At 45.9% G+C, this 15,153-nt stretch overlaps 1 protein-coding gene across 3 annotated transcripts in view; it reads right to left on the bottom strand.

The window, feature by feature from the left end:
• xpo7 (exportin 7) overlaps positions 1 to 15,153 on the bottom strand; it is a 46,478-nt gene that overhangs the window by 25,344 nt on the left and 5,981 nt on the right. For all 3 annotated transcript variants that reach the window (XR_009792031.1, XM_061799168.1, XM_061799169.1), the window contains exons 2-12: positions 14,582 to 14,728; positions 11,678 to 11,771; positions 11,353 to 11,585; positions 11,177 to 11,281; positions 9,012 to 9,177; positions 5,573 to 5,646; positions 5,368 to 5,487; positions 5,143 to 5,289; positions 3,052 to 3,224; positions 2,518 to 2,711; positions 2,314 to 2,419 (exon numbers count right to left, since the gene is read on the bottom strand). Coding sequence is in view for 2 of the 3 variants with exons in the window: in XM_061799168.1 (XP_061655152.1) it covers positions 2,314 to 2,419; positions 2,518 to 2,711; positions 3,052 to 3,224; positions 5,143 to 5,289; positions 5,368 to 5,487; positions 5,573 to 5,646; positions 9,012 to 9,177; positions 11,177 to 11,281; positions 11,353 to 11,585; positions 11,678 to 11,771; positions 14,582 to 14,728 (1,559 nt within the window). In the remaining variant the exon portion in view is untranslated. The remainder of the gene's footprint in view (positions 1 to 2,313; positions 2,420 to 2,517; positions 2,712 to 3,051; positions 3,225 to 5,142; positions 5,290 to 5,367; positions 5,488 to 5,572; positions 5,647 to 9,011; positions 9,178 to 11,176; positions 11,282 to 11,352; positions 11,586 to 11,677; positions 11,772 to 14,581; positions 14,729 to 15,153) is intronic.

Genomic DNA, 15,153 nt, shown 5'->3' with positions numbered 1-15,153 from the left:
GAGCTATCCTGGACGAAAACCTTCTCCAGAGTGCTCAGGACCTCAGACTGGGCCCAAAGGTTCACCTTCCAACAAGACAATGACCCTAAGCACACAGCTAAAATAAAGGAGGAGTGGCTTCAGAACAACTCTGTGACTGTTCTTGAATGGACCAGCCAGAGCCCTGACTTAAACCCAATTGAGCATCTCTGGACAGACCTGAAAATGCCTGTCCACCAACGTTCACCATCCAACCTGACAGAACTGGAGAGGATCTGCAAGGAGGAATGGCAGAGGATCCCTAAATGCAGGTGTGAAAAACTTGTTGAATCATTCCCAAAAAGACTCACGGCTGGATTAGCTCAAAAGGGTGCTTCTACCAAATACTGAGCTAAAGGTCTGAATACTTATGGCTGTGATATTTCAGTTTCTCTTTTTTTAATAAATCTGCAAAAATTTAAACAATTCTGTTTTTGTCTGTCAATATGGGGTGCTGTGTGTACATTAACGATGAAAAAAGTTTTATGATTTCAGCAAATGGCTGCAATATAAGAAAGAGAAAATTTTAAGGGGGTCTTTCTGTACCCACTGTATGTCTTATTGCCTTGGATCTCTGACTTTGACAATGTTGCACACGTGACCTGATCTTTGATATTTGCACATTCAATTCATATATACTTTTTCTACTGGTTTTATTTAGCTTTTTTGATATTATTCGTACTGTCTTTTGTAGCACCACGGGCCCCTTGAGTCCCGTAATTTCAACCCTCTGTATGCGTTACGCATATTGAAGAGTTGACAATAAAAGTACCTTGCACTTATTTCAGCTCCTTCCCTCAGGTAGATGCTATCGAACAACGCAAGCTAAAACTAACAGACATTCCAACAGCTTCTTCCCTCTTGCCATTAACTTCTTAAGCAGTTAACTTACAATTCCAATAGAACAATTTGGAATGTTCTGAAGAAAGAAACTACTGGGGTACTGAGCAACAGACATCGAACAGGTCGGCCAAGGGTATCGACAGCAGTTGATGACGGAAACGTGAGAGCTGCGAAGAAACACCCAAAGACAACAGTCAGTGACATCACTGCCAACCTCCACAGGGCAGGGGTGAAGGTATCACAATCCATTGTTCGAAGAAGACTTCAAGAGAAGATATATATACAGACCATACCACAAGATGCAAACCACTCATCAGCAAAAAGAATCGGAAGGCTCGATTGGATTTTGCAAAGAAGTACAGAGATCAGCCACAAACGTTTTGGAACAAAGTTTTATGGACTGATGAGACCGAGATTAACCTTTACCAAAGTGATGGAAAGGCCAAAGTATGGGGAAAGAAAGGATCTGCTTGTGATGGCTTGGGCTTGCACGGCTGATTCTGGAACGGGCTCACTAGTCTTTATTGATGATGTAACTCATGATGGTGGCAGCAGAATGAATTCTGAAGTCTACAAAAACATTTTGTCTGGCAATTTGCAGAAAAATGCATCCAAACTAATCTGGAGAAGCTTCGTCATGCAACAAGACAATAACCCAAAACACACTGCCACTTGAAAAGTGGGTGGCTTCAAACAAAAGGTGCTCTGTCCTGAGTTGTTTTAACACATCTCGATGTAAATACCAGGAAATAAAAGCTGGAATTCTGAACTTCTGTCTCATTAATTTTTTGTTCTGAAACCCAAATGTCTTCAGTATACAACAAAACTTGACCTTGCCGTTCCAATACTTTTGGAGGGGACTGTACATTACTCGTGCACTCACGGTAGTAGTCTCCCCCCTCTGCACTATTTGCATTTCTGTTGTTGACCAATACTGACCACTCATGTGCTTGAGAAATATCTGCACCATTGGCACAATTGACACTGTTCCAGATTATCGCACTTTAAACTGCTTAAATTGCTTGAGGTCTACACCATTTGCACAATGGTCACTGTACCAGATTATTGCTCTATTAGTGATTTCAAACTGCTCTAAATTGTTAAGAGAATTCTGATTCATGTGCACAATTGCCCCCCCCCCCCCAAAAAATATGTTTTTTTATCTGCATTACCGGTAACCTTTCATTGTTCAGTGACTCTCCGTACTGCGTTTTTATGTTTTAATGTCTCCAAAGTATTTTCTGTCAAATGGCTGTCTGTTGTCGAACTAGAGCGGCTCCAACTACCGGAGACAAATTCCTTGTTTTTTGACATACTTGGCAAATAATGATTCAGATTCTTATTATTCTAATTCTGAACAAGGAGAAGGAGGAGGGCGTAGTCTGTTGACCAGCAAAGACGAGCACTGCCCTGCTGATGTCGCGCCACACCGCAGCGCAAGGACTAACCTACCGACAGACAAGCTCTCCGTCCATAGCGTCCTGTTCGTCCGTGCTGGCAAAGGACACGCGGCCCCCGATCACTGCCCCAATGATGTACACCAACCACGTCAGGCGACCTGCGGGGTGGGGGATGGGGGGGGGGGGTCACGGTTGGGTGAGTGACGCCTGCCTGCCTCTCCGGCCGGCGTTCTCGGCTGGCCTATCGCTTACGTACCTTCCTGCACTGTGACGTCGGCAGTACTGGAGTTGGTGGACTGGAGCAGCTCCTGGTAGCTCTGCGCCGCCTGGTCAAACAGCTGCACAAGGAGGGCGCAGGTCTTCTCATACTCGCACCTTCCGATGGTGGACAGCTGGTCCAGCTGCTGCTGAACCAGACCGGCATCATCCAGGGGGTCCTCCAGGGCGTCCCTGCGCAATCAAACGCCCGACGTGTGTTACGCCAGGGTTTTCCCTGGCTCAAATTCAGGCACAAGCGCTCCTGCTCGGAGACTGCCTGCCTGCCCCCCCCCGCTGGCTCAAACAAGTCATGCGCTTTCACTGTCAATTTGGCCGTGTATATTACCTTTTTAAAGTAAAAATATGAGCAAGGAACTATGGTATCAACCAACAATCCATAATTCTGTCAATTGCTTTTTCGAGTAATCAAATAATTGTGTATGGGTGTAGTTGAAGGCAACACAAGTCAAGTAATAACAGCTGTGATCATGTCCAAGCTTTTGGAACCGGGGAGGGGGGGGGCAGGTCCCACCTGAGGATGACGTGGACCGACTCAAGCCGCGATGTGATGTAGGCCTTGGTGACCTCAGGGGTGTAGGTCTCCAGCAGGTGTGGCTCAGTGGCCTTGACGTAGGGGACGGACGCCGCCAGACGCTGCCACAGACTCAGCAGGTAGTGCACGCTGTTGGGAGCAAACTCCCAGTGCTGAAACACAACATCGTTCACAACTTCTGCTCACGGATGGAAGACGTCGACACTTCCGTCATCGCGTGAAGGAAATTCAAGAGCAACAAAAAATAATGTAACAGTGGAATTGGCCCATTCATAAGCGACCAAAAATGTAAATACTTTTGTTTCTAAATACTGTATTTTCACGACCATAAGGCGCACTTAAAAGTCTTACATTTTCTCCAAAATGGACGGGGCGCCTTATAATGTGGCATTTCTATACTTTTCGTTGCTCCACGAGATTTCGTTGCGCTGCAAAACTTTGTCGGCAACTCTTGTTGCACGGAGACAACATGAACATGCTAGCGACTAGCAAGTCAGAGGTCGTCCAAAAAAAGGGCATTTGGAAATGACCGTTGTCTGGAAAACATGTATGAAAGATGAGGCGGGGATCCATGTAAAATCACACAGATAAAGCACATTATCGCACTAAAGAGAGCCGTAACTCCCTCTGCCGCTCTTATAACCTCAACAAAACAACGCCGCGAAACGTGTAGCCAACGTGGTGGCACTTGAAGCGCTTGTGTTTGCGTTTGCTCCGCGAACAGGGCAAGATGATAAGATAGTGGTTTGCCGATCACGCATGAGATAGTGAGTGCTTCACCGGTTGTTTATGTTAGCATTTAGCATCTAGCTTCGCTGCGTGAGCGATCACGCAAATTATGTAGCTTCACAATGGGCCTACCGTCGCTGTCTGAGCTACGTATTCCATAGTCAGGTTTGGTCAGTGAGGCATTCTCAAGACTCTTGGATTTATTCTTGTATTCACATTATTTACAGATCACCGCACAGTATTCCTTTTTTCTTCGTCTGTTCTTGATCTCCAGCAGACTGGGCATGTTTAAGTGCATTGCTGCCACTTAAGGGTTAAATGATGAACACCTACAGCAGAATAATGTATACATAACCTAATAAATACATGAAAATAGCAAATACTGAAGCCATCATTTATTAACAATTACGATTATAGAGTAATGACTATGTTGTGCAATTGATCAGTAGCGCAGGAATGTTTTGACTTGATTTTTGAAATATTCTGGAAGTGAATTTCTGTGGGTTGGCAGCCCTGCAGTCATAGCCATGAATGCAATTTGACGAAAAATTGGCATCATTTCTTTCGGCTTTCAGTTTTCGGCCTTGGGTTTGTTATTTTCCGTCAAGAATTTTTATGTGGTGAATCACTAATTTTGAGATCATTGTAATTTGAAGTGACGGCACGCTGGGGGACTGGTTAGAACGTCTGCCTCACAGTTCTGAGGACCGGAGTTCAATCCCCGGCCCCGCCTGTGTGGAGTTTGCATGTTCTCCCCGTGCCTGCATGGCTTTTCGCCGGGTACTCCAGTTACTTCCCACATCCCAAAAACATGCATGGTAGGTTAATTGACAACTCTAAATTGCCCGTAGGTGTGAATGTGAGTGAAACCCTGACATGGTCGCCAGCCAATCGCAGGGCACATAGACAAACCACCATTCGCACTCACATGCACACCTACGCACAATTTAGAGTCTTCAATCAACATCACGCATGTTTTTGGAATGTGGGCGCAAACCGGAGTACCCGGAGAAACCCCATGCAGGCATGGGGAGAAGATGCAAACTCCACACAGGGAGGCCGGATTTGAACCCGGGATCTCAGAACTGTGAGGCAGATGGTTGAGATTGTCATCTTCCACCGTGGGGACCCCGGTTCAAGACACCGAAAGGCAATAAAAAATGAGAGAGGATGCACCAACGGACCTCAACATTCCCCAGACTCACGGCTGTTGTGTCCTTGAGCAAGACAGATTCCCCGAAGCAATGGATTACTGTATTATATTTTTTTTATGTCGACTTTTGAAAATAAGAGAAGGGACAAAGTTGGATAACTTTTGTGGACCATACATGGGGGGCTCACCTGCAGGCTGGTGACGGTGAAGTTGGCGATGAGGCGGATGACTTCAGGGTAGTTCTCCACCTTGACCAGCTCGCCCAGCTGGTAATTGCTCTTGAGCCGCGCCAGCAGCCGGCAGAACTCGTGGTAGTTGTTGGGGTCCGGAAGACACTGGGCGGGCCACATTGGTGGGGGTCACAAACGCGCACGCACAAAAGTGTGCACACCCTTCCTGACGACGAGACCGACCTGAGGGTTGGCCAGTATCCTCTTGACTCCATCCACCAGATGCGACAAGAACTTGGCCCTCTCGGCGTTGTTGAAAAGGGACCTCCTGACAGAAGCGATCTGGACCAGACACGACAGCACCTGTGTACACGCACACAAGACGCAACGCGGTCAGCGCCTTGCAGGTCGCCGGATGCTGACGACGGCCGCTCGCTGTGCAACTCACCAGCGGGGAGAGCGAAGGCGGGATGGAATGATAAAGGTTGAAGAAGAGCTGCAGGGTGGAAGAATCCAGGAACGCTGCGCGAAAAGGTCATCATGGTTAGCAAAAAAAACAAAAAGAACAAGGAAAGAACCAAAACTTGAATTGAGGAGGAAAACAAATGTAAAAATTAAAACTGTAGGGCTGGACAGTTATCGGCTATCAAATATTTTTAGCAGAAATGGACAAGTACCTATACCAGGTATCGGGCTGATAACCTTATTTCAATGCATCGGGTACTCGTGAGGGCTGCTGATACCAGTCATTGATACGGCAAAAGTCTGACATCGAGTCAGTGCTCCTTCCCAGTACTTGACACTACACTGTGGCGGATAGACGCATCAGCAAAACAAGTGCGTCAGAAAGAAAGAAAAGTCTTTGTTCACAACCCGTCATTGTGTTTATTGACATTTAATGTCTCAAAAGCACTTTTGGTATTGGTAAGGTGTGCTGTAGGTGTGACAGACAAATTTAAGGTGGAGGTGGGACTGCATCAGGGATCAGCCCTGAGTCCCCTCCTGTTTGCAGTGATGATGAACAGGTTGACAGATGAGGTTAGACTGGAATCCCTCTGGATCGTGATGTTTGCAGATGACATTGTGATCTGCAGTGAAAGCAGGGAGCAGGTGGAGGAACAGTTAGAAAGATGGAGGCATGCACTGGAAAGCAGAGGAATGAAGATTAGCCGAAGTAGGACAGAATATATGTGCATGAATAAAAGGAGTGGTGGGGGAAGAGTGAGGCTACAGGGGGAAGAGATAGCAAGAGTGGATGACTTGAAATATTTGGGGTCAACAGTCCAGAGCAATGGTGACTGTGGTCAGGAAGTGAAGAAACGGGTCCAAGCAGGTTGGAACGGGTGGAGGAAGGTGTCAGGTGTGTTATGTGACAGAAGAATATCTGCTCGTTTAGAAGACAGTGGTGAGGCCAGCCATGATGGACGGATTAGAGACAGTGGCACTGAAGAGACGACAGGAAGCAGAGCACATGAAGATGTTGAAGTTCGCTCTCGGAGTGACCAGGTTGGATCAAATTAGAAATGAGCTCATCAGAGGGACAGCCGAGGTTCGATGTTTTGGAGACAAAGTTAGAGAGAGCGGACTTCGATGGTTTGGACACGTCCAGAGGAGAGAGAGTGAGTATTATGGTAGAAGAATGATGAGGATGGAGCTGCCAGGCAGCTCCGTTGACATCCTCTGCTGGGCCTTTTAGAAGGACGGAGTTGGTCGCCCACTTCAGGTCCTGAGAGACTGTAATTCCCCAGGAACTTGTGAAAGTGTCCTGCAGTAGAAGGCGTTCAAGTCGTTGGTTAGTGTGCTATTGTTCTCAGCTTGGGGGGTTGGTCGCTTGCAATTGGAATGCATGCCAGACTGATTTAGAGCCGTCAGCGCTAAACTGTTTTTCCAACTTTGCTGCATAGTTTCTCTTTGCAATGTTCATTTCTTTAGTCAGCTGGTTTCTAGTGCGATTATACAGGGCCCTGTCCCCGCTCTGGTATGCGCCCTCCTTAGCTTGGTGAAGTTGCTTAAGTTTGGCAGTGAACCACGGCTTGTTATTGAATCTGCGAAATGACTTTGTTGGTCCACACACACCTTCACAGAAACTAATATAGCATGTGACAGTGTCCGTATATTCATCCAGACTGTCAGCTGAATTTTCAAAGACACTCCAGTCTTTGTGCAGTCTAAATAGCTTTGAAGTTCCATCTTTGCTTCATTGGTCCACTTTTTCACTGTTTTCACTGTAGGCTTTGCGCATTTAAGTTCTTGCCTGTATGTTGGTATTAAGTGAATTCAGCAGTGATCAGACGAGCCCAGGGCTGCACGAGGTATGGCACAGTATGTGTTATTTAGCGTAGTGTAGCAGTGGTCTAAAATGTTATTTTCCATGGTAGGACAGTCAATGTGCTGCTTGTATTTCAGGAGTTCGTGGTTGAGTTTAGCTTTGTTAAAGTCCCCGAGAATAATGAGGGGTGAGTCCGGGTGTTTTTTTTCCAATTTCGTCTACTTGTTCGGCGAGCATTAGGAGTGTGCCGTTCGTGTTAGCTTGAGGCGGAATGTAGACACTGGCGAGAATGATGAATGATGCGAACTCACGAGGCGAGTAGAATGGCTTATAGTTCAAAAACAGCGACTCCAAATGCGGCCTGCAGTGTGTGCTGAGCTCTGTGACGTCCGTACACCATTTTTCGTTGATATAAAAGCATATCCCGCTGCCTTTTGTTTTCCCCGATGATTCCATGTCGTGGTCTGCCCGGTGAAGATGGAAGCCGGAAGCATGACGGCGCCATTGGGTACAGCCTCACAAAGCCAAGTCACCGTGAAGCACATGGCGGCGGAAGTCTTTCCTGGTCTTTATCAGAAGATGGAGCTCGTCCATTTTGTTGGGTAGGGAGCGTAGATTCGCGATGTGGATCGACGGAAACACCACTATATATCCTCTCTTGCGGAGCTTCACCTGGATGCCAGCTCGCTTCCCTCTGTGGCGCCGCCTCCGACTCCATGCCCCAAAGAACGCGGTTGCTGCTCCGGTGAGTAACTCGGGGAAAAAAACTGAGCGGATTTGCAAATGTTGGTGAAAGAAAGTCCGGAGTAGCCTCCTTGATGGTTAGCAGGCCTCCCCTTGTGTAAGTGAGTCGTCTAAATGTCTCCAAAGATGAACGAAAAACACAAAAACAATACAAGAGAGCGCGTAACCGAGGCGTCCACTCGGGTAGGCGCCATCTTGGAAGAGAGCTTTTATTTTGAAGTTGGCACCACGACATGTTTGCCGGCATGTTACCGTAATGCTCAGTATGAATAATCATTGTGCGGGCTATCTTAAACATTTTGACTGCAGGCTGGCCTGAGTCATTGTTTATACAGTGTATTTAATGCAGAAAACGGATGTGCAGCCCTTTCTGAGGCACAAGCTCCAATCTTTGCTGTACTTGCTTCTCTTGGCATGATTCACTCTCTTAATTCCACCTAGAGTGACTGAGAGTCTACCGCTGCAGAGTGCTGTTCGGGGAGCTCAATGAAGCGTTCTCCCCCTGGTGGCTGCCTGACTAAGTTGAGAAAATGTGTAATATCTTGCAGAGCCCGCATTTTAAAAGTAGAAAATATTTTTATTATTTTTATTTTATTATTATTTTTTTTTAAATCGTCGCAGATCAGGGTCATTTAATTACACAATACCTCTTGTGATGTTTAAAATTGCACCTGAAAAAAAATTAACTATTAAAAACTACCAACCCTGCTTTAAAAACTAAAAGTAACTGAATTTGGAAAAGGAGGGGCAAAACAAAACTAAAACAAATGAAAAATCCCAAATTGTTAAAAGAAGACTACGACAAAGCTGACTTTCATTATCTGGCAGCTTTGCCACTGTGTGGGGAAAGCACCAGGCCCAGACGGCTTCCTACCTGAACGCCAGGAGGTGGGGATCTGCACGGTGCAGAGGTCATCGGACGACTCGTCGGTGGACGTCCCAATGAAGTCGTAGTTGAGGCAGTTGTAGCTTAGCTTGAGCAGCTGCATGAGCAAACCGTGCTGGGACTCGTCGTTCAGGTTTAGGTTCTTCCCTGACGCCTGACGCACCACCACAAAACAACAATCAGCCAACAACTAATCCTTCATGGCCACTCATCAAACTTGACCCCATGCTCACATTAGACGACAAGACAAAAAGCTTCACCAAAGCATACGGTGCTACCTTGACTAACCAGTTGAATTAGTTCTGTGACTGAGCTTGTATCTCAATACAAAGGATTTCCTGATGACATTTGAGTTTTAGTATCGGCAGTCCGAATCCGATACCTCAGTAATGCAGCAAGAAAAAAGTGTGCAATTGTCTCAAATTATTACACAAATATGCATACATGTACAGTGGGTACAGAAAGTATTCAGAACCCCTTAAATTTTTCACTGTTACATTGCAGCCATTTGGTAAAATTATCTAAGTTAATTTTTTACCTCAATGTACACACAGCACCCCATATCGACAGAAAAAAATGGAATTGTTGAAAGTTTTGCAGATTTATTAAAAAAGAAAAACTGAAATATAAGTATTAAGACCTTTTGCTGTGAGAACTCATATTTAACTCTGGTGCTGTCCATTTCTTCTAAACATCCTTGAGATGGTTCTACACCTTCATTGGAGTCCAGCTGTGTTTGATTATACTGATTGGACTTGATTAGGAAAGCCACACACCTGTCTATAGAAGACCTTACAGCTCACAGTGCATGTCCGAGCAAATGAGAATCATGAGGTCAAAGGAACTGCCTGAAGAGCTCAGAGACAGAATTGTGGCAAGGCACAGATCTACGACAGATTGCTACTCTTCCCCGGTCGCCATCACTACACTTGCCACTGTGCACACTCGCACCGGCGCACACTCCTTCCTCCTTCGCAGTCCCGTCTCACTCACACGTCGACGCACACGCCCACACACACACGCTGTCACAATCGCGTGCGACAATACCCGTAACAGAAGCATTTCGTCATAAATTTCGACTAACGATGAAATCCGACTTATGCGGAAAATCGTGCTACGTCGCCAGCGTAGGAACGGAACTCGTTCGTAAATCGAGGACTTCCTGTATTCAGACCCTTTGCTGTGACACTCATATTGAACTCGGGTGCTGTCCATTTCTTCTGATCATCCTTGAGATGGTTCTACACCTTCTGTGTTTGATTATATTGATTGGACTTGATTAGGAAAGCCACACACCTGTCTATAGAAGACCTTACGGCTCACAGCGCATGTCAGAGAAAATGAGAATCATGAGGTCAAAGGAACTGCCTGAAGAGCTCAGAGACAGAATTGTGGCAAGGTACAGATCTGGCCAAGGTTACAAAAATATTCTGCTGCACTTCAGGTTCCTAAGAGCACAGTGGCCTCCATAATCCTTAAATGGAAGACGTTTGGGACGACCAGATCCCTTCCTAGAGGTGGCCGTCCGGCCAAACTGAGCCATCGGGGGAGAAAAGCCTTGGTGAGAGAGGTAAAGAAGAACCCAAAGATCACTGTGGCTGAGCTCCAGAGATGCAGTCGGGAGATGGGAGAAAGTTCTAGAAAGTCAACCATCACTGCAGCCCACCACCATTTGGGGCTTTATGGCAGAGTGGCCCGACGGAAGCCTCTCCTCAGTGCGAGACGCATGAAAGCCCACATGGAGTTTGCCAAAAAAAATCACCTGAAGGACTCCTAATAATTCAGACTGTTAAAACGCATCCATTTGCTTTGGTCTTCAGCCTTCATTTCCTAAAAGAAGATAAACTATTGACGTTGCACTTTCCTAGATCTACATTTTGGCACATGCAGTTATGCTCATCTTCAGTTTCTTAAGAATGTGCTCAGAAAGGCACTTTGACGTGTAGTTTTGTTGAAAAACATTCTTTTTGACAAATGTTCCGTATTTTTGCTAACTTCAGTAAAAGGGGGTTGCGACTTGACGACAATGGACAAATGCGGGTCCCAGGGTGACAGCACTTGACACCCACCAGTCTGTATACGCCCTGACATCGGCTGGTGAAACTATTGTCGCTACTAGCTAGCGATGACGTTGTGGACGATTGCTGACTGACCTGTTTGAGGAGGTTGCAGGACAGCGTGAAGATGTCAAAGAGGGAAGAGTCTCTGAAGGACGACGCGATCTTCCTGTGTTTGGTCAGCGGGTGCGCGGTGTCCGCCTGGAGACACGGACACACAATTACACGCCGTCCCCGACACCCCGCTCCCGCCGGCGCCGCGCGCCCCCGACCTGGTTGATCTCGTTGGTGAGCTGCGACAGGACGGTGACGCCGATGATGCAGTGCTCCACGCTGTCCTGCAGGAAGCGCGTGACGTCGGCAATGACGTTGCGGAACACGTAGTCGTCCTTCTGAGAGTCAAACCAGCCCAGCTTGGTGATGCGGGCGTACAGCTGGATCAGCGCCTGCGTCACGAAGGCGGCCAGCTTGGGCCGCGTGGCCAGATAGTTCAGCACATAGTTCCCTGGTGGCACATCGCACGCGTCACAAACTCGCTCCTTCCCCAACTCGATTGTGCCGGGACATTTTCCTCATGCGTGATGGCGGCGCACTCACGGATATCGATGCGCTGCTCCAACGGCAGAGGGTTGCTGGTCCTCGACACCAGTTTGGACAAGCAAGTGGCCGCCAGCAGCTGCGAGTATGACGACTGCGGACGCACAAACACGCAGCTTTATACCTTCGCCTTCAAGTCCATTTACTCGGATCAATTTCATTTTCCCCTCAGAATTTAATTGAAATGTCATTAAGTCCTTGACTGCCAGTCGTTTTCAGTGCAGTTCCCCATATGGCCAGCCATTTTAATGGATCTTTCAAAATGCACACAATATTCACACACACACACACACGCACAGACAAGAAAGAGTGGACTTACCAGAAAAAAAGTTTGTTTCTATCATTTTCTATTCTTAAGTAATCAGCAGTAGAAGAGAAATGCCAACTCCTATCGTCACCTCTCAGGAACATTTAAAATATTTTGTAAGAAACATTTTCAAAAAAAGATATTGGCCAGTCGAAGACCTTCCACTTTCCCCCCTGATGAAGTCCTTTGTTGTGTTGGCAGTGTGCTTTGGGTCATTGTCTTGTTGCATGACGAAGTTTCTCCCATTAGTTTGTCTGTAAATTGAATGTGTATGTATACATATATACACATATATATAAAGATACATACGTGTATATATAGCCACTTCTCCTCACTAGCGTCGCGGGCGTACTGGAGCCGATCCCAGCTATCATCGGGCAGGAGGCGGGGTACACCCTGAACTGGTTGCCAGCCAATCGCAGGGCACATACAAACAAACAACCATTCGCACTCACACCTACGGGCAATTTAGAGTCTCCAATTCATGCATGTTTCTGGGATGTGTGAGGAAACCGGAGTGCCCAGAGAAAACCCACGTAGGCACGGGGAGAACATGCAAACTCCACACAGGCGGGGCCGGGGATGGAACCCGGGTCCTCAGAACTGTGACGCCGTCCACCGTGCCGCTCGTGTATACACACACACACAGGTGTATATATACACACACGTGTATATATATACACACACGTGTATATATATACACACACGTGTATATATATACACACACGTGTATATATATACACACACACGTGTATATATATACACACACACACGTGTATATATACACACACACGTGTATATATACACACACACGTGTATATATACACACACACGTGTATATATACACACACACGTGTATATATACACACACACGTGTATATATACAACACACACACGTGTATATATACAACACACACACGTGTATATATACAACACACACACGTGTATATATACAACACACACACACGTGTATATATACAACACACACACGTGTATATATACAACACACACACGTGTATATATACACCACACACACACGTGTATATATACACCACACACACACGTGTATATATACACAAAACACACACACGTGTATATATACACAAAACACACACACGTGTATATATACACAACACACACACACGTGTATATACACACAACACACACACGTATATATACACAACACACACACGTGTATATATACACATACACGCGTATATACACACACACACACACTTATATATACACACACACGTGTATATATACACACACACACACGTGTATATATATATATATATATATATACACACACACACACACACACACGTATATACATACACACACACACACACACACACGTATATACACGCACACGTGTGTGTATATATATATATATATATATATACACACACACACACACGTATATACATACACACACACACGTGTATATACATACAGACACACACACGTGTATATACATACGCACACACACACACACACAAATGTATATACATAAACACAGACACACACACACACGTGTATATATATATATATATATATATATACATACACACACACACACACACACACGTGTATATATATATACACACACACGTGTATATATATATATATATATACACACACACACGTGTATATATATATATATACACACACACACACACACGTCTTTTTTGTCACCTGCCCCATCTTTTCTGGAATGTGTTGCAGCCATAAAATTCAAGTTAATGATTATTAGCTAAAAACAATCAAGTTTATCTGTTTGAACATTAAATATCTTGTCTTTGTAGTGTATTCAATTAAATATAGGTCTAACATGATTTGCAAATCACTGTATTCCGTTTATATTTATGTTTAACACAACGTCCCAACTTCATTGGAATTGCTGTTGTATTACTATATAATATACATAGTGTGCACAACATCAAGACAAGATGGAGTGTCAGTGTTGGACTGACTGTCAGTAAATAAATAATTTTGCAATTGATTTAAGCATAATTATTCATTTCTGCAACTGCAATTCCTTGATTTTAGTGAGGTTAGTACAGAGTCATTGCCATGAATGCAAAATTTAACGCATTTTATCATGAATATACGAGGCCGGGCCAGGTTCTGACGGCCATCGCAACTCCGCTGACAGTGGCCCACCTAATCTTTATCTTCTACTCAAAAGCTGTGCTGATTGAACCATCTGAGCAAAGCGATGCAACGCTGCCATCTCCAGGGACTGGTAGTCACTGCAGTGGTTGACAAAGCTGAATTTGACAGACAAGCGGGCCAGGACCCTCTTCCACGCTGAAAATTGTACCCACCCAACATATTTGGCAGGGGCGGAAGCATCCACGGCAGGCAAGGAGTTAATTTGTTGAAACCAACCACCGTTTTTATTTGCATAACAAACCGCTTTTAAAAAGTGTAACTAAGGAAAGTCGCAGCATCGCTAGTATTCGTGTTGAATGTGTGTCTTCAAGGGGCGTGGCTTAGGGAGCGACCGGAGTCGCAGCCCGCAGCAGCCCCTTGCGAGTGTTTTCATTTCGCGGTGTACAGGAAACGGCGACTGTGGCACGAGGCCGACTCACGCTTCCTCTCTCCAGCAGCAGCTGACACTTGCTGAGGCAGTCGGGCGCGTCGGTGAACTCCACCAAGGCTTTCTCGGCTTGGTGGCGCACGGCCGTGTCGGCCGTCTCATACAGCTGCTTGCACAGGATCTCCAGCTGGGCGAGGCCCTGCGGCGACACAATCGGCCCTTATCAGCACCGAACACACTCGCCGGACGAGACCGCGTGCGCACGTGCGGAGGACAGTCGCGCACGGCTACATGTGGGATTTCCAAACTCGAGGCAACATGATTGACGCTTACAGTTCAGTTTTGTGATATTTTGATGAGTTTAGCTTTCAGCTAACAAAAAACCCATTTTACCATCTCCAAGAGAGGACAATGTTCGTGCACAAGAAACAGTGGAAAAAGATCAATGACGTTGGAATTGGCCTCCTGAAAAGTTGTTTCTTGTGTTGAAAGCATCTATAAAATTTCACTTTTGGAATTGCAAAGTTGAAATGCAAATGAACTCTCCTCCACTATTCTCATTTATCGACACGGACCCGTCCGTGAGTTCAAAAGTGCAACTATGACTAACCTTTTCAAAATCTC

The sequence above is a fragment of the Phyllopteryx taeniolatus genome, chromosome 15 (assembly GCF_024500385.1).
Source record: "Phyllopteryx taeniolatus isolate TA_2022b chromosome 15, UOR_Ptae_1.2, whole genome shotgun sequence".
NCBI lineage: Eukaryota > Metazoa > Chordata > Actinopteri > Syngnathiformes > Syngnathidae > Phyllopteryx > Phyllopteryx taeniolatus.
This window is presented reverse-complemented; position numbering and strand designations above follow the sequence as displayed.